Genomic DNA, 19,746 nt, shown 5'->3' with positions numbered 1-19,746 from the left:
AAAGTAGAATATTTAACCTATTCAGCCCAGACAAGCATAAGCATTTCTTTTCCCTCTACCCTCATCTAGGCAAGGCAGATAAATGAGAAAACCCAATAGCTAACACAAGAAATTGAACATTTATTTCATGATAAAAGTTCAGCAGATAAAACTATATACAATAAACCATGCACGCTGTCCAATTCCACAAACATTTAAAACCTGATTAAAACAGTCTGCACAATGGTGGGACAGCAGGACAAAGTTTCAGCTTAATGAGGGACATAGTCATGTTTGTATTTTGGATGCTTGTTGTAGCCTACTCTCTCTCCAGCAATAAGGCTCTGGATCACCCACTCTTGTGAGACAACAGGCAGCCTTAATGCCTCTGCGCACTTCAAGACAACAGCTGGGCAGGAAAGATCAGTCACCACCACATCATAAACACCCAAAGCAATATCTGCGTATGAAGAAAGAGGTGCTGGTCAGGTTAAAAAAAAAAAAAAAAAAGGACTCTTCCTTGCAACAGCAGATAAGTCTGTTTAACTATCATACTACCATGAATCTCCTTAGCATCTCCCATTGCTAGCCTATGGATTCTTTTTGTTAGAAGACAAGCTATATAGCAACACTGGGCATTGGAAAGTAAAGAATTCCTCGTAGAGCAGATAGAAGTTCACAGAAAACTAGCAGCCGAGAGCACAAGCAAGAGCAGATAACCATGCATTCTGACCTCAGGCTGCAATACTAGGGCCTGCATGCCATACAGAGAAGCAACAAGTTGTATGTGTATACAGGAATTCAGAAGAACATGGAAACAGCTCTAGTGGCCTACAGAAGGCTCAGGAGCAATTCTTTAAGGCTGACAATCTGATCCTGAATTGCTGCACTGTATCATTCACTGGAAGGTAGAGCTTCTGTATGTAATCGAGTCTACATTCAGGCAGAGAGCTAGTGGCAGCATTTTGCCTTACTTTGTGCTTAAAGACATGCTTGTAAGCCATCCTAAATGATTTTTAAAACCATACTAGAGAGCAGAGCAGCATAGGATGTCCAGCTACTAGAGAAAGCCAATGAGTACCTTTGTTGTTAGCATTTGAAAAATGCTGCTTAACAGAGGATGCTCCCCCAGTCATAAGGATTTCAGACCACAGATCCAGGAAGTTCTGCTGCTGATCTGATACCAGGAGAACCTTCAGGTTACGGAATGGGTTTTCTCGTGGGTGCCTGTGGAAGAAATAATTGCAGACTGTTAAAGATACCTGATAATCTTATGGCTTTCCAATACTTTAAGGGAACTAATAAGCAGGAGGGAAATCAACTTTTTATATAAAGTAGACAGTAATAGGACAAGGGGGAATGATTTTAAACTAGAGGGAAGGTTTAATGGATGTCAGGGCGAGGGTGCTCTGGTGCTGGAACAGGTTGCCCAGAGAGGTTGTGATGTTCAAAGCCAGGTTGGATGGGGCCCTGGGGAACCTCATCTAGTACTTGATCTAGCAGTTGTCAACCCTGTCTGCAGCACAGGGGTTGGAACCCAATGATCACTGAGGTCCCTTCCAACCCAAGCCATTCCATGATTCTATGATAACCCCAGATTTTATTTGAGGACCATTATTTACCTCCCCATGTTGACTGATCAGCTCCCATATTAGTACTTTTAATATCTTAACAGCACACATTCCTGAAATACTTGGAACAATTTTCCTCTACTTACAGATAGTAAACAGAGCTAGACCACACTGGCAGTGTGTGCACATATACATGTGGGTATGCATATGCATGGATGCAGCCACCTGAATGCAGAGTTAGGCTAATCTCTGATCCTGAACAACATACTTTGTGCATACCCAAAACACCTCAGTTTTAATAGGGCCAAGCAATCTAACATGAGTCCCCAGACCAAGAGATTCCAGGGATTTGAAGTCTGCTTTTGTCTGCTCGCCACTGTCTCCAATGAGTCTCAGAATAGAACAGGGATTAAGTTCTGTAGAAATACCAAGAAAGCATCCTGAATTCAAAACATGCCGGAGAATAAGTTACGATAGTATTGCTCTGAGCTATTAAAGAGACCAGCTAAGTGAGTGGGAAGTCTTGCCTGAATTTTGTGTTTCTTACGAGACAAAACTCTCTCTTCCTGGGAGACTCTTTTTGTACATACAGCAACCAAACCCACCTTGGTATTGGAGCCACATCCAAGGAAAAGAAATGGAAATGCATTTCTATACAAATGGCAAACATGGGGAGCAGTACTATAGACACCTTCAGTACTTGCAAGACTCAAAAGCTAACCAAGCATAAGATCTCCCTTTCCTTAAATCTTTACCCTGTGCACTTACACCTTGGTTATAACTTATGACACTTACCATTCTAGCAATTTTTGCTCCTGCAGGCTATAACCAGCTGGCAAAAGGTAATTCCGGTAATTCTGAAGCTGGTTAGCATGACAGCTATCGTAAACCCAGATATGAGACACGCAAGGGATCCCTCGGGCAAGGCACAGCAAGTATTTCCGTGTTCGACAATGCTGATCCGCAATTAAAAGACACTGATATGCTGCATTACACTTCAGGAGAGATTAAAAAAAACATGTAAACTGGAAACAAAGTGCTTGGAAAAAAGCCTTGAAATTATCTGCAGCTGAACAGTAACAAAGAAAACAATCAAAACACTTTTCACAGCCTTATTATGTGAGAACTGAATTCAATTCACAGACCAGAATAACCTATTCCAAGCTGTGTAGCATGAGGTAAAAACTCCACCTATTCCTTTTGTATCATATCTCTCTCTATTTCAGATAAAGAAAGAGAAACATCTTTTAAACTATGACTAAGTCAGTGAAGACGACTCTACTCCCCGGCAACAGTTTACATTTTTATTAGAAATCAGCTTTTTTTTTTTAATGAAGTAAAAATAAAAAACAAGTCTATAATTTGCCTTGAAGGCTGCACAACATTCTTCTGCTTTTGCCTGCAATCTTATGCTCTCTAAATAAAGCTTCAGGAAAAGAGTTGTAAACTAAACAAAGAAGTTAAAGATTTATTCTGGGTGCTATCATTACTCGTAGATTCTGCCAGTATCACTACATCAACCTTGAATTTCACATAAGACTAGGATAAATCCTTTGCATAGATTTCAATAGTAAACTTCAATTACTTGATCTACTGGATATGTAAGAATAAATCCAGTTTATCAAGAGCCATACTTGACAAAACTTGTTTAATAGATTACAGTACTGCTGATGGGTACAATTACAATATCACCTTTAAGGCCTTCACCAGCTCTGAAGTGAATCTGTATTCTGGTAGCATTACTTTGAATCTCTGAAGTTAATTGCCCCATATTACTAAGAGTCACTTCTTTATAGGCAGGTAAACTCAAGACAACAAAATTGCAGGAAATTAACTGCCATTTTGTGTGGTGATCAACTCCTGGGTTAAGCTGATCCATTATAATCTATAAAAGCAGCTGATGTTCAGTTTTCATATTTTGTTATATGCATAGATACACGCACAAATAAATACAAATGCATTGTGTTTGAGATCCAGACAGCCAATATGAACTTCTGTCCTTTGTGTTTATCTAGACAGTGACACTTCTCCTGTAATGACCATTTTGTGATAATTGTGATTATTGGCTACAGGTCACACTCAAGGAGTTGTGGTCAACTACTCAATGTTCAAGTGGAGACCAGTGATGAGTGGCATTCCTCAGGGATCGGTGCCATTTAACAACTTTGTAAGCAACACTCACAGTGGAATCAAGTACACCCTCAGCAAGCTTGCAGATGATACCAAGACGTGAAGTGCAGCTGACACACAAGAGGATGCCATCCAGAGGGACCTGGACAAGAGAGGCAGGCCCAGGCCAACCTCATGAAGCTCAACAAGGCCAAGTGCAACATCCTGCACCTGGGTGGGGACAATCTCAAGCAGCAATACAGCCTCAGCAGAGAATAGTTTAAAAGCAGCCCTGAGGAAAAGGATTTGAGAGTATTGATCGATGAAAGGTTCAACATGAACCAGCAATGTGCACTTGCAGCCCAGGTGGCCAACCATGTCCTGGGTTGCATCAAGAGAAGTGTGACCAGCACATCGAGGAAGGTGATTCTGCCCCTCTGCTCTTCTGATACCCCACCTGGAGTACTGTATCCAGTTCTCGGCCCCTGACACAAGATGGACATGGAGTTGTTGGAGCAGATCCACAAAGATTAATTAGAGGGCTGGAGCACCTCCCTACAAGGAGGGGAGGAGAGAGCTGGGGCTCCTCAGCCTGGAGAAGTGAAGGCTCTGGGGGACATTATAGCAGCCTTCCAGTACCTGAAAGGGGCATAGAGGAAAGCTGGGGAGAGACTTTTTGTAAGGTCACATAACAACTGGATGAGGGGAAATGGCTTTCAACTGGAAGAGTGTAGATTTAGGCTAGGTATCAACAAGAAATTCTTTACTGTGAGAGTGGTGAGACACTGGAACAGGTTGCCCAGTGAGGTTGTGGGTACCCCCTCCCTGGAAGCACTCAAAACCAGGCTGGATGGGGCTGTGAGCAACCTGGTCTGGAGGGAGGTGTTGGAACTAGATGATCTTAAAGGTCCCTTCCTACCCAAACCATTCTATGAGTCTATGAATTCCATTTGTCTGTTCTGCAACCTGAAGTTTCCTCAATATGTACTGACTAACCACCTCACATCATTCCTCAGATGAGAGGGTATACTTCCAGCTGCTTCTTGATGCCTGGTCAGATTGACAGCTGTTTTTCATCATGAGTCATTTACTAATTGTAAATCTGTTGCTTTTCAGTTTCAACTGTTGTCACCCCATAATGTGTTTCAACAGGAGCTATCCTACCCATCCCATTTAACTTGACTCCTACTTAAACTAGGCAGCATTTCTCATGGAGACAAAAACTGTCTCTAGCTGTCCAGATTTCCCAGGTAATGCTTAAGAATTATCACCACTAAATCACAAAAGTTTAATTATTCCCTCCTATAAGAACTGTGTTTAATTTACCTGCTATTCATCAGGAAGTGCCAAAAAGGTAAAAGGGAAAATGAAAGAAGGGGAAAGAGCTCTATAGGAGCTCCCTCCTCTACATCACATCCATCACCTTTGGCTTACCATTACACAGCCGAGCACTGACACAAAAAAACAACTGTATATATAGAAAAGGGAAAATACTTAACATACATCTTGACTAAAATAACTCAGTTTCTCACTTTGATTCTGAAAACCATTGTGGATGGTGCTGCTTTTCAAGAAAAGCCTCAAAGCTGAACAACTGTGCTGACAAGAATCTCGTGAAGTTTAATGGAGACAAATCTTAAGTACCTCACCCAGGTAGGAATAACTCCAACACAAGTACAGTCTGGGGACTGATCAAATGAAAAGTAGCTTTGGAGAGAAGAACATGGAGCTCCAGGTGGAAGACAAATTAAACATGAGCAAGTGAAGAGTCTTTACAGCAAGCCAACCAGTATTACCGCATTAGGAAAAACAGAATCACAGAATCACTCAGGTTGGAAAAAGACTTTAAAGATCATCAAGTCCAACCACAACCTAACCCATACTGCTCTAACTCTAACAACCCTCCACTAAATCATGTCCCTGAGCACCACATCCAAATGGTTTTTAAACACTTTCAGGGATGGTGACTCAACGACCTTCGTGGGGAGCCTATTCTGGTGCTTAACCACCCTTTCTGTAAAGAAGCGTTTCCTAGTGTCGACCCTAAACTTACCCTGGCGCAACTTGAGGCCACTTCCCCTCTTCCTGTCACCAACGAGAAGAGATCGACCCCGCTCTCGCTGCAAGCACCTCTCAGATATTGGAAGAGAGCAATAAGGTCTCCCCTCAGCCTCCTTTTCCCCAGATTGAACAACCCTAGTTCCACATCACAAGTTAAGGTATGTTATCCTGCTGCCCTATGCAACACTGGCAAGACCAGATCTGTAGAATTCGGTTGTACAGTACAAGAAAGACAGGAACATTGAAGTAGCTCTCTTGGCTGGGCCTGCTTCTAAGATGATCTAGGAATTGGTGCATATGACATACAAGAGATTGAAAAGGCTGGACTCATTTAGACACATGAAGAGATTAAGTCATCTCACCAATGCATATTCACGACTGACAGGAGGGCACAGAAGATAAGAGACAAATAATATTTGATGATATCCACTTAAGACAGGATACAAATTTAAATACAGAAAATTCCATTTAAATATATATATATTTTTTTTTTAATTAAGGCAATCAAACACCTCTGCCCAGAGAGGCTGTGCAATCTCCATCCTCAGATATTCACCTGAACAAGATCCTGAGCAACTTGCTCAAGTTGGTCCTGCTTACAGCAAGGTGCTGGAGCAGACAGTCTACAGAAACTCCTTCCAATCACAACTACTTTAACTATCATTCTACAAATTACAATCAAGCCTTTACCTGTGTTTCATTAAAGTCTTCCAGGATATAGCCAGCTCCTGCTCGCAGCTGCTGTGCTATATAATGTTTGTTATATGGAGTCATCTCTAAGAATTCTAAAACAGAAATAGAAAGTTAAGATTTTGGCTATAATCCACTCACACCCAGAAAAAAAAAAAAAACAATAACAAAGGGAAACAGGACTATATTAGCCTAACTAGCCAAGTAAGCACCTCATGGCTTTCTTTATGCTGAAGTTCACTGTGTAGAATACACCTACTTTAGCGGAGGCAAACTGCAGCAACCCATTCATACTTTCAAGTCCCCGCTTTTCCATCACTTATCTCTCAAAATCTTGCTTCTCATCTTACATTTTTCTCAGACTGCTGGTCTCACCTTTCTTAGTTTGCTGAGCAGCCTTATAATCACTGATACATCATCATACATTTCAGGCTGTAAATTCTCTAAAACAGACTGAGTCTTAGCTCCTTTCTGCAAGGCATTAAAGAGCAAAAGAATAAAACAAACACTCACAAATGCCCGACCAGACTGCATCCAGCCCTTTTCCTACAGCCACAGCATTCCACTTGAAAAATACAATGGGTAAGGTTCACCTCACCTTCTTCCTCCTCACTACTCCCTGCAGGACCATCTGAAGGCTTCAGGCAATTGGCCAGTTTGTCACTGGGTGTTGCCATGGTGAGGAGGAAGGCATAGCCCAAAAAGAGGGTCTTATTGTGCGGCAATGGTCCATGATGGTCCTCCAGAACTGGGGGATCTACACCTTCACAGGTACTCATGAACTCTCCTGTTTTCACAGCCCCTGTGGAAAGACAGAAGCATCACGAGTGTCACGTCAGGTTCAGCACAAAGACCTACAGAAGGATTTAGGATACATTCAACTTCAGTTACTTTACAGGAGAAGACAGGGAGACAAGTCTTGGTTAGGATTAAGCTAGGATAGGTTGGTATCTTTTTACCCTTACAGTTCGAAAGAGTCTTCAAATCAAAACTGGGGAGTGACTAATGGGACAACATTTCAGGTTACTGATAGGCTGCCAAAAAAAAAAAAAAGGGACCCTTCACAGCGTTAAGTGTGAAGGCACTTTAGGACTTACTAAGCAATAAGTTATGAAAGGAGACAGGCAACTAAGAAGATTCTCACCAGGCTTTACTGTTGCTGACTTACGGCCACGTTTAGCTGGGGATCTCTCTTCCTCAGAAGCAACAAGTTTCCTCTTGCCAGAAAGCATACCTGGTGGCACACGTGGACTTTCCATCCCTTTACGAGTGGGAGTTGTACTACTGCTGGAAGTGCTGGGAGAGACAAGGTTGCTGCGTCGCTTCCGCTTCCCCTCCACAAGATTATCTGTAATGGAATGTGAAAATTAAACTAGTCACCTACTGCCACCTAATTCCATGACCTTTGCTCATCCAAAGACGGCCGAACTCTCACTTCCTACTCCGTTCAGTCCAGCCAATCAGAGCTCCACGCATCTTTCAGCTCTTTTAGACCAACAAGCAGCATGGCTTCCTGCTCTTTGGGTTTCTACGTGCACTGTTCCTGCCCTTTTCAGCCCTACAAAGAGGGCAATAATGCTTCTTGCCCTTAGCAGTTTGGCCAATGAGAGCACGGTGTTTCTCCCCACTCTTTCCAGCCTGATCGCAGCATGGCACTGCATTCAATCCTTCTCATTTCCACCAGACAACAGCACTACTATTTCCCACCCTTTTCAGCCCAACCAGTGAGCGTGGTGCTGCTTCCTGTTCTTCTCATCCTAAGAAGTCAGAGTGCAGTGCTTCTTCACGCCCTTTGCAGCCCAACCAATCGTAGCATGGCACCGCTACATGAGTTTTCAGCTCAATCAATCATAGCACAACCTAAAGCTGCTTCCTGCTCTTCACATCCCAACCAGAGCATGGCACTCCCCCCCTTCTCAGCCAAGCCAGAGCACAGCACCACTTCCCATTCTTTTCAGCCCAACCAATCATAGCATGGTCCTACTTCCCTCCCTTTTCAATTGAACCAAAGTGTATTGTTGCTTCCTGTCCTTTTCAGTCCAACCAGAGTGCAGTGCCACTTCTTGTTCTTCTCATACCAATCATCACAGAATCACCACGGTTGGAAGGAACCTCAAGGATCATGAATCTCCAACCCCCCGCTACATGTAGGGCCACCAACTTCCACATTCCATACCAGACCAGGCTGCCCAGGGGCCCCATCAACCTGGCCTGGAACACCTCCAGGGATGGACGGGGCATCCACAGCCTCTCTGGGCAGCTGTTCCAGCACCTCACCACTCTCACAGCAAACAACTTCCCCCTAACATCCAACCTAAATCTCCCCTCCCTCAACTTCAAACCATTTCCCCTTGTCCTGCAGTTATCAATCCTTTCCAAGAGTTGATTCCCCTTCCCTCTGTAGGCTCCTTTTAGGTACTGAAGGCTGCAGTGAGGTCACCCCACAGCCTTCTTTTCTCCAGGCTGAACAAGCCCAGCTCCCCCAGTCTGTCTTCATAGGGGAGGTGCTCCAGTCCTCTGATCATCTTTGCAGCCTCCTCTGGACCCTCTCTAACAGCTCCCTGTCTTTTTTGTACTGGGGGCTCCACACTTGGACGCAGTATTCCAGATGGGACTTCACAAGAGCAGAGTAGAGGAGGACAGTCACCTTCCTGTCTGTGCTGGTCACCCCTCTTTTGATGGAGCCCAGGATACTATTTGCCTTCCGAGCCACAAGAGCACACTGCTGGCTCATGTTAAGTTATTCATCTATCAAGACTCCAGGTCCTTCTCTGCAGGGCTGCTCTCAAGGACCGCTCCTTCCAGTCTGTATGGATGCCTGGGATTCCTCCGGCCCAAGTGCAAAACTCTGCATTTTGCTGCATTGAACCTCATCAGGTTCACCCAGGCCCACCTTTCAAGGGATGCCTTTCAATGGCATCCCTTCCTTCTACCGTGTCAACCGCACCACTCAGCTTGGTGCCGTCAGCAAACTTGCTGAGGGTGCACTCGATTCAGTCATTGATGTCATTGACAAAGATATTAAAGAGCACTGGTCCCAAGACAGAGCCCTGGGGGATGCTGCTTGTTACCGGCCTCTACCTGGACACAGAGCCATTGATCACCACCCTCTGTCTGCGGCCTTTCAACTAGTTTCTTATCCATCGCGTGGTCCACCCATCAAATCCACATTCCTCCAATTTGGAGACAAGGATGTGGTGGGGGTCACATCAAAGGCCTTGCTCAAGTCCAGGTAAGTGACAGCAATCGCCTTCCCCTTGTCCACCGATGCTGTCACTCCATCATAGAAGGCCACCAGACTGGTCAGGCATGACCTTCTCCTGGTGAAGCCATGCTGGCTGTCTTGGATCACACGCTCGTTCCTCATGTGATCAAGCATGTCATCCAGGAGGATCTGTTCCTGGATCTTCCCAGGCAGGAAGCATAGTACTTGTTCCTGCCCTTTACAGCCCAATCAGAGAGGAGGTGCATCCTACACTTTTCAGCCCAGTCATACCACAGAACTGCTTCCTATCGTTTTTAACTCAGTCAGAGCATGCTGCCACTTCACACTCCTCTGATCCCAACCTACCAGAGCACTGAGCTCCATCCCACCCTTTACAGCCCAACCAAAACACAACACCTCCTACCACTCTTTCCAGCTCAAGTGATCAGAGCATGGTGCTGCTTCCTGCTTTTCTCATCCCAACCTACCACAGTACAGCACTGCTTCCCACCCTTTTCAGCCCAACCAATTCATGTGCAGTGCCTCTTCCTGCTCTTTTCAGCAGAAAGAAAGCATATTGCTGACTCCCACCCTTTTTGGTCCATCTAATTAGAGCACAGTGTCACTTTCTGCTCATCTCAACACTGCTTCTCACCCTTTTAAGCCCAACTAATCACAACACGTTGTTACTTCCTGCTCGTCTCATCCCAACCGATCATAGCACAGCACTGCTTCCCATCCTCTTCAGTCCAACCAATCCATGCATGGCATTGTTTCACCGCCTTTTTAGCCCATTTTTAGCGCAGAGCACAGTGCTGCCTTCCACCCTATTCAGTCAATGATAGCTCAGCACTTCCCACTCCTCTCAGCCAAACCAATCAGCACGTACCACTGCTTCCTGCACTTTACGGCCCAACTGTGTAGTGTTGCTCCCACCCTTTACAGTTCAACCAATCTGAACAACACTGCTGCTCACTTTTCAGCCCAAACAGAGCATGGCACTGCCATGTGATTGCACCCAAGATTATCTGTTCCATAACCTTCCCTGGCACTGAGGTCAGGCTGACAGGTTTGTAGTTCACAGAACCTAAAAGCATCACACCTTACCAAGACTGATGTCAGCTGCCTTAGTCAGGGGGGTGACAGGTTCATAAGGACCTAGTCCAAACTGCTCTCGGAGCTTATTTCCTTGTTCCAGAGACAGGATAACAGCCATTCGCTTGTACCACTTCCTCTGGCCTTCCTTTTCAATGCAGTAATATAACTCTCCAGACTCCTTCCGGTGCCCCTTCACTACACCTGACAAGACAGCAAATGATATTGTTCATCTAAGACACCCAGGTTGAGGAGCACTCATTTCTCACTGGATTGGGCAGCTTGAGAGCTCAAGGACTACCCTTACCTGCACTGAAGTACTCATCCTCTGAGAGCGCAGTTACTTCAGTCTCCAAGGGGATAGGGTCACAGAGTAAAATATCTTTTCCTAGTACATCGCATTCATAGCCATCATCAAAGAGAAGTTTGTACTTCCCCGCTCCAACATCTTGAGTAATCATTCCAGAATAGAAGTACCCATTTGAAGACCACTTTGCTACAACCCTGAGGCCCACAAAGCTGCTCCCAGCAGATGAGTCTGCACAGTCTGAAGGACCAGCCACCACCTGTAATGGGATTTCTGGAGAGTCACTTCGACGTAAGGCACAGAAGCCAGATGCGTCAGATTTCTCCCCTCCATCTGGTAGGCGAATTGTACGAACAAATGATTTCTCCTCAGGTGATCCTGTAGTTGAGAGATCCTCTACAACAGGAATTCCAGCTAAATCTCTGGAGAAAACACAAGAACAGTCTCAGAAGGAACAAAAAATTTACCAAAGAATATTTGTGCTACATGCCTATTGCTACTACACACTATCATCAAAAATTACCTCCTGAAACACTTAATTCATTTTCCATCACATTATGACAATAGTTCCCTGTTCTCTTCTTTGACAATAAATTAAGATCACAGGCTCCTTTTCCCACAGTACCTTGTTCCAGTTGTTCGGGACGGTGGGCGGCCTCTTCTTCCTCGCCCACGAGGTGTCACAGGTGCTTTGCCACCCTGGCGAGTACCAAGCATAGAGTCCTCCTCTTCCTCACAAAGAAGTGCTGCTCCTGCCTGACTAACTCTGAGAGGAGATACTGGTTGACCAACTCCTTTCCTAGGGCTAGAGAAATCATGCGTTCAGTTAACCATTCCAGAAAGAGATGCAACTTCACTATACTCTCCCATATCCCTTAAAGACTCTTAAAGATTTTGCTCATCTTCTAAACTCTTGAAGAGCTCAAGCAAAGCAATGCATCATGAGGAAACAACCACTACTTTTTCCAAAAAAAAAAAAAAAAAAAAAAAAAAACAGATGGGAAAACAAAGACTGTTTCATTGTTTCTGTTCATCAACATAAAAATCCCTGGTTTAGAGTCTACCCTGCTTCAAATTCCACCCAAGCCAGCTGTTCACTTCTGTAAAATATCTTATCTTCCATTCGAGGCCCTGCACATACCTTAGTTTTCCTAAGACACCTCTGCCAATAGGTAAAGCAAACTCTCCACTTTCTGTACTGCACACTTTCCCTTTGACAGCTCCAGTTCCTCGTGCTGAACTGCTGCTGTGTGTGGCAGAGAGACTGCTGCTTGCTCCACTGGATGTGCGGTGGAGGCTTGAGGCCTTAGAAGAAAAGGAGCTGACATCACCAAGGTCCCCTGAAGTCAGCGATGAGCCAACTGTAGTTCTAGAGGAGGACGTGTCAGTCTCACACTCCTGGCACTCCACTACAGGCTCCTCAGTTTCCTTTTGAGAAGAAAAAAAAAAAAAAAAGCAGTCACTTGAAGGTGATGAACTTGCTAGATGGAAGCTCTGCAATCACCAGGCAAGAGCACAGACAAGTCAAGAACATGTTCATGAGACTGAAAACAGCTATGCAGATTGAGCCTGGACTGCTCTATGGCAGACAGCAGCTCTGACCATGTAGCTGCTCCTATATGAAGGCATCACATGAAAAAAAGATAAAAAGTCACCAGAATAGAGGTTGGATGATTACAAATTCAAAATCATAAGTTAGTCTGGCTTTGAATAATTTCCACCCTTTCAGAGTGGGAGACTGTAAAAACTATTTGAGATACTAATAGTGATTGGTTACTAATAAGCCAAGATCAATTTCCTGAGAGCTAGTCACTTTCCTGGAGCTATTCAAGTTCCATGGATATATGTGTCAACAAAATACTGATACCAAATGTTGACAGATGAATTGAAAACAGTTATACAGTTGTGTTCACACAGCCTATGCAAACACATTTAAGGAAATTTAATTCTGTATTTTAATGTTACAATAAATAATTTCACATGTAGTGACAAGTATGAAGGCACAACTTAAATAATTTTTTCTCTTTATGCCATTAATCATTGTAGCAATGCAGCACAAGACACTTATGATTTTTACCTGTATACCAGAATAGCAGTAAAGTTTTATTGCTAGCAGGCCAATAAGATTACCATGTATATCAAATCAGCATCTGTTGACTGTTCTTTGAATTTCCCTTTTTGGATCTTTTGATGAATGAATACAGCAACAGAACCATACTAAAAATTGGCTTGCTTATTTTTTGTGTTTTCTAGAATCTGATCCACAGAACTCAGAAGTCTGTGGACCACAGGTAAGAAGTAACACAGCTGCAAAACATAACGAACAGCTTGAAATAGTTCAATTTTACAGGAAGATGTGATTTTTGCTAACAGAATTTCTGCCCATTCTGAAGTATCCGTTCTGACAAAATGGAAAGGTTTTGAAATAGCTAGAAGCTCAGTGAAGTCTTCTGTTCCGTCCCTGGGTAATTAAAACAAAAAGCGTGTCATGAGAATACAGTAACAGGCACAGAATGCACCAATGCCACATAAAACCACACAGCTTTCCATGTACATAGGATGGTCTTCACACTTGCTCATGGAGACCAGTTTGTCATCACAGCACATTGGATTGCTCGCTCACTGATGCTTTCTGCAGCCATAGTGTTTTCATTTTCATTACTTCATTCTTCAGCCAACATGTTATTTAATTTAACCCTGGAAATGGGAACTTACCTCAACTACCTTCCGTTCCACCTCTGCACCATTTATGTAGTAAACATCTGTTGTAATGCGGGTAACCACAGTGCGCACCTCTCGAATAGTTCGCACGTGGCGGCGCTGAACCTGACCTCTGGGAGGATGAAGGTTAAATTCATCCTCTCCCTGTAATGAAGAGATAAATTAAAATCAAAACAGACAACCACCAAGATCTCTGCAGTACAGTTTTTTCCCCACACCACACACAAACACTGTAGTAGGAAACCTTTCACCACCTTGTTGAAAATCAGATGCAACATGAAAGACCTAGAACAAGGGAGAAGCAAACATTTTTTCATTTGTTGAGGGGTAAGGGAAATCACATCAGCCCAAGGAGGAAACAGCTCAGTATGGCTTCTGATGTTCATTCCATATACTCTCAGGTAGATCCAAAAATCAAAACCATTACGCAGTGTATTTATCTCCTCTAATCTCCTATTTCCCATAGGACACACAATTCTCAATTCAAATTTAGAAAAGATAATTTTCTAGTCCTTATAGTCTCAAGAAACCTGCAAAGTGTAACTTCAAAGCAGTGACTTTGAGTCTTCAAAAAACTTTCTGAAATACTAATTTTGAAATTAACCTTTTTGAAATACTCAACTAGAGGAGCTATTCCTTGATGTGCTCACCCATTGTCATCAAATGGAGTGGCAGAATCAGCTGCCTGAAGTTTACTGGCACAAACAGCAAAAATTTGATACTTTTCCTCCAACAAAAGGTGATTTTTAGTTTTTTAAATATTATCAACATCTGGACAGAAATACAAAAAAAATTACTTGCCATATTTTCCTAGAAAATACTGAGACATTTACTTCCCAAACTTATCTGGTGAGTACTGCTACCTTGCAGTTGTCTACAGCTGAGATTTTAAAAAAATCTCGTGATATTAATGTTTTAAAACAGTCTTCTGGCTTTTTTTGGTTGAGAAAAAAAGTTAGTGAGTTTACTGACTACAAGAATACTTCACTGAGTTAAGCTAGTAAAAATTTAATACAGGCAGCCTTCATCCCACCTGACTGTGTAGAGAGTCTGTGTCTTCCGCAGAGGTATTCACAAGCTTTTGTCCACCCTCCTCAGTTTGGATGTTTACATCTTGTCGCCCAGGTCTTTGCCCACACATACTGGTTCCCACATCCACTCGCCTATAAGTTCCTTCTGCTGTCTGTGTTGCTGTTGTAACAGTTGTTGGGGTAAAAAGACAGTCTGCTGTAGTTTGAATCCCTTTATTATTGGTATCAGCCTGCTTCCCTTGGCTTTCATCAACTGCAACCACCTTACTTGGTTTCTGTTGCATTCTTGCCCCTTCTTCTATCTGAGTTGTTATTACAATACCAGCCTCCACCGACTCTTTCTGCTCTGTACAAGGAGGTTGTTGATGGCAGCCCTGCTGCAGTCTCTGAAGTATTAGGAGCCGTTCATCACCATCTGCTCTGTGTTGCTGATCACTAGGATTTTCACGTATTTCAGCATTCTTTTCTGTGCCAGGAAAGCTGAATAGATTTTCCCTGCAAACCAGTAATATGCAGATCTAAATTACTGATGGAAAAAAAGCAAGAAGCCCAATATTGTCACTCAGGTGAAAATACTACTGAAAAAAACAGCAGTGCAATCATCTAATTGCTTCTTAAGATTGCACGGAACTCAGTGAGTTTTCAAATTATCCAATAACCTCAACATCTCTCAGCTGAGCCACACAGCCGCTGGAAGAACGGCTGACACTACAAAAAATTAGGAGTCTCTTCAAACTCTGATAAGACATACACCTCACATAACAGGCACCATCTGTGCAAAATGTTTCTGCAAGTCAAGCCATACTAATGTTGTTGCTACAGTTTGCTCTGGCACTCCATTAGTTTGAAATCAGTAATTACACCCACCAACAGGCAGGGGCATCCACACAAACTGCAGTATTTCCACTAGAATTCCTCTGCCCTGTCAACGGTGCTATTGATCATTATATCAACCTTATACACTGAGTATTACTAGAAGCACACACCTGGCCTTCCTCATACCTAACAAGCTTTGAGGTGTGACTGTCTTACATTATCCGTACTGTCCAGCACTGGAATACCCTAGTCATTACAATATTGAGAGTAATCATTCAATACTCTTGCAATATAGGTTACTCTTTCTCCATAGGTCAAAACCTCGCTGCCTTCACCAGAAGACAGAATGCAAAACAGTGAAGCAGCAGATTTCTATACTAGGTCAGGCAGCTTTATCCTTATCAGCAGTGCAGGAGTACAGCGCTTTTAAAAGGGACTGCAGACAGCAAAAATATATGGACTTTACTTAGACAGGGAGTAACAAAGACAATAATAGGTCACAAGACCTGGAGAAGGGAGCAAGAAAAGGTATGGAAAAAATGATTATCTCATCCCTCCCAAGCTCCAGATTTACCAAAGCTTATCAGCCAGCTGGAATCACATCACTACTCAGCCAAAGTCTGATCATCAAGTGACACACAGACATACAGTACTTACTATACTCAGCCCCCCAACCTTTTAAGTTACCCAGACTTACAACAATGACTTTGAACATAATTGTGTTTTTTTTCCCCCTGCATCAACAAAAGTGCAGTTAAATCCAAATTTGACTGGCAGGCAAAGACTGTAAATAGTTACCTAAATGGAGAAGCTGAAAGGCTGTGGTCTCTAGCCTCCTCCTCTCGCCGAACTTCACAGACACGACTAAATACAGATGATGCTTTCTGGGAGCTAGCAATGCAGATTTAAAAAAAGCACATTGGAGAGTGTGAAAATACGACAGAACTACAGCTCCTCAAGACAACAACTGGCACTGACTTTGTTGACTTATACAGTCACAGAACCAATGAGATGGTCAGACTCAAAGATCAAGAAACATTTTGCATAAGCATTTCTGTCATTTCTGCCAAAAACCTCACAGCCAAGAGCAATCTAGTGACTGCAGAAAATGGAGGGTCAAAAACTGCAGATTGTCAGGAGTTTCACCAACCACTACTTCCAGTAGCCATTGGGGAACACCATTAGATCATTTATGGCTTAACTCAGAATCTTCACAACACAGCAAAAATGTGAGGAGTAAGAGTCATAATGCAGACCCTGAGAGTTCAATCTACACCTAGAAAGGCAACTTATCCTCAAAAAGTTTACTTCAAAAAGTTTCTCTGCTTCAAACCATTACATTCACTTCTACTACTAGAGACAGGGTCCTCCAACTCATTGTTATCAGTACTTACAAAACATACAGCCCAAAAGTTACATTCAAGCAGCGCTAGGCACTGTGGAAATATAGTACACAGCAACCAGCCTCTGAAACTGTATTTCTTACATAAGAGATAAAATAGATACATACAGAGGAAAAGATCAAGGGAGTAACTTACATTTTGGTCAACAAATTAAACTGTGATCTCAGTACATCAGTGACTTTGTTATGTTTCTTCTATCAGCCTCACACCAAAAAGAATTTTCTTTCAGAACTCCTCAGAGCTGAGATTCTTTGTAGAAAATTGACAGTAAGAAAAGAGGAAACCATGTGTTTAAGTATAAGAGCTGGATAGTGCAGACTTGCATTCTGGACTGCACAAGACATCAATTTCTGTTCTGACTATAATCAAAATGAGGCAAAATGCTGATGCTGTCAGGAAGCACAAAGCCTGCAGTGAAACAGCAGGTGGGGCACCCACCCTGTATCCATGCCTACATAGTTGAACTTGATTGGAGAACTAAAGAGTTCATGATGTGGCTGCCTCTAAAAGAGCTCCTGTGTCTCACTTTAATTTTTTAACCCGTCTCTAGTAATGAGTAGGAAAGAGATCTAACCAGATTTCTGAATTAACTCTGCACATCAACAAGCCTGGTTACCTGGCAGCAGCAGAGGATCCAGTTTTCCTATCACTGGCTGTGGGCTCTGAAACAAGAGGGAAGGGAGACAGAATTTCAGTTCCAGTCTCCTCTGCCTTTCCAAGCACCCCATATTCAGCTGAGAGGTCACACAAAGTCAGACCAAGTGACCCCAGACCTCCCACCCAACTCACCATTGTAGGCTTGAGCTTGTGTGTATTTCGTATAAATATCTCAAGTTCTAGACTAACAGACTGTGCTGCTGTTCTGATTAAAACGCTGTCAGTCTTATGTAATCAAATTACACTTTCATTATCTTTTCTTTCCTTCAATGTAATCTATTTCCTGTCCAGGGACATTGCCACTATACATCACAATTTTCAGTCTGCTTGACATACCTTTCCTCATAACAGAGGCCTCTCTTTTCACTCTAACCTTGCTTAAAGCATTGTACAAACAGAAGCAAATTTAAGTGACACTAGTGTCCCAGAAGAAAAACAGCATTACAGAGACTTTATCAGGGAATACTACGGAGAGATTCTGAGTTAAGGCTAAGATCCAGTATAACCTGTGCATTCTGATGCTTCATGCTCTTACTTTCCAAGCTGAATGGTAGGGACTCATCGCTCCCATCGTTCATGGGGGTAACAAGGTTCATTCGTAGAGAGAGTTTTACATCAGCCTCAGGAACTGCACAAGAATCTCCTTTTTCACACACTTCTGACACATCTGCTGACACCACTGCACTTTCCACGGTGACACTGTTGGTCCCCATTGTGCCCTCTGCTGTAACATCACTAGTTGCTATCGTGCTGTCTGGACAACTATCATCCACTGAAACAGGAAAACAACAGAAGAGTACATATGCAAGTAGCCACCATGGTTTCCACTCAACTTGTGATGAGAATAATTTACTGTTACCAAAGCATCCCTTTATTCAGCAACTACAGGCTGTTGTTTCATGTGACCTTGGCAGAGAAGGTCTTGCAAAAAAAGAATCATCTTGTTATCTAACTTCCCCTCCCTCTCCTCAGAGGGGTCTCCTGTATCCTTTAATGAGGTGTATATACATAAACATAATGAATAAGGTGAATGTGCTTCATACAGCCCAATAATCAAGCAGCACTAGAGGGATGAGCCCTCCTCATAGAGTACTGATGTCTTTTTTGCTATGATACATTTGAGTTATCCAATCATTCTGCATCTAGAAACAAAAGCTTCTGAACAGGCTTTTACTGAAGAACTGTTCAGATTAAACTTACCAATTGGTGTGCTGTGTCTTCTAGGTCCCATTTTAAGTTGGCCAGTGAGAGGTGGTGTTACACTGGTCAGCGGTTGAATGGTATCACCCTCCTTTGGCAAAGTGAAATGAAATGGTGTTCCTAGAAGTCAGGAAGAGCCAGCATTAATAATTTCAGGAGGACGTTCCAGTTCAAGTACCGAAAGCATAACTCAGTGCGGTGTAGAAGTGAGGAAAAAGCATAGCTCTGGTGCTGTACTGTACAAAATCATCCTGACCGATCAGTTACTGGCTCAGGACTGCTGCTCTAATTGATGTTCCTCACCATTTTGTGTGGAAATTCTCTCTTGGTTTAAGACTGGACTGCAGTGGCCTTGATGGAATCATCCTCAGAATTTAGACAAAGATGAGACTAAATGCAGAGACACAAATTGAACTTTCATAGAATGTAGGTTTGCTTGAGAAATGCTCAGGATTTTGCACAGAAGGCGGCTAGAAATAGAAATTAAGGTTAAGGTATAAATAAATCGTAAGAACTACACATTGCCTGAATTAAAATCTGACCTCATGCAAAACAATGCATTACCATCATGGACAATGGAAGAGCAATTTACATCATCTAGCTGGACTCATCCAAGAAGCTTTATTCTGCCTCACGCAACACCCGTGTCCAAAACGAGAGGTGGACTTCACAGATGGACCACTCAGAAGAAGGAAACGTGGGTGATTGCCTTCAAAAAGTCACAGTCAGCAGCCCAATGTCCAGGTGGAGAACAGTGACAAGTGGTATGGCACAGGGGGCTGTACTAAGACAAAAACTACTTGACACCTTTGCTGGTGACACAGACAGTGGGACTGAGTGCACTCCCATCAAGTCTGCTGACAATGCCAAGCTGAGCAGTGAGACTGATCCTGACAGACTT

General features: G+C 43.1%; 1 protein-coding gene across 6 annotated transcripts in view; it reads right to left on the bottom strand.

The window, feature by feature from the left end:
- Positions 1–100: 100 nt before the first annotated feature.
- TP53BP1 (tumor protein p53 binding protein 1) overlaps positions 101–19,746 on the bottom strand; it is a 40,398-nt gene continuing 20,752 nt past the window's right edge. For 3 of the 6 annotated variants that reach the window (XM_085234092.1, XM_085234091.1, XM_085234088.1), the window contains exons 11-26: positions 18,846–18,965; positions 18,181–18,417; positions 17,605–17,650; positions 16,384–16,476; positions 14,772–15,264; positions 13,733–13,882; positions 12,159–12,445; positions 11,643–11,822; positions 11,018–11,439; positions 10,723–10,914; positions 7,555–7,758; positions 7,009–7,212; positions 6,411–6,505; positions 2,346–2,545; positions 1,061–1,206; positions 101–439 (exon numbers count right to left, since the gene is read on the bottom strand). In XM_085234092.1, coding sequence (XP_085090218.1) covers positions 252–439; positions 1,061–1,206; positions 2,346–2,545; positions 6,411–6,505; positions 7,009–7,212; positions 7,555–7,758; positions 10,723–10,914; positions 11,018–11,439; positions 11,643–11,822; positions 12,159–12,445; positions 13,733–13,882; positions 14,772–15,264; positions 16,384–16,476; positions 17,605–17,650; positions 18,181–18,417; positions 18,846–18,965 — 3,257 coding nt within the window. In that variant the 3' untranslated portion in view covers positions 101–251. Of the gene's footprint in view, positions 440–1,060; positions 1,207–2,345; positions 2,546–6,410; positions 6,506–6,923; positions 7,213–7,554; positions 7,759–10,722; positions 10,915–11,017; positions 11,440–11,642; positions 11,823–12,158; positions 12,446–13,732; positions 13,883–14,771; positions 15,265–16,383; positions 16,477–17,604; positions 17,651–18,180; positions 18,418–18,845; positions 18,966–19,746 lie in introns of those variants that run through there. The other 3 variants (XM_085234089.1, XM_085234090.1, XR_014885945.1) reach the window with 3 other exon arrangements.

The sequence above is a fragment of the Meleagris gallopavo genome, chromosome 12, assembly GCF_905368555.1.
Source record: "Meleagris gallopavo chromosome 12, MGAL_WU_HG_1.1, whole genome shotgun sequence".
Taxonomy (NCBI): domain Eukaryota; kingdom Metazoa; phylum Chordata; class Aves; order Galliformes; family Phasianidae; genus Meleagris; species Meleagris gallopavo.
The sequence above is the reverse complement of the archived record's forward strand: the minus strand, read 5'-3'. Positions and strand labels throughout refer to the sequence as shown.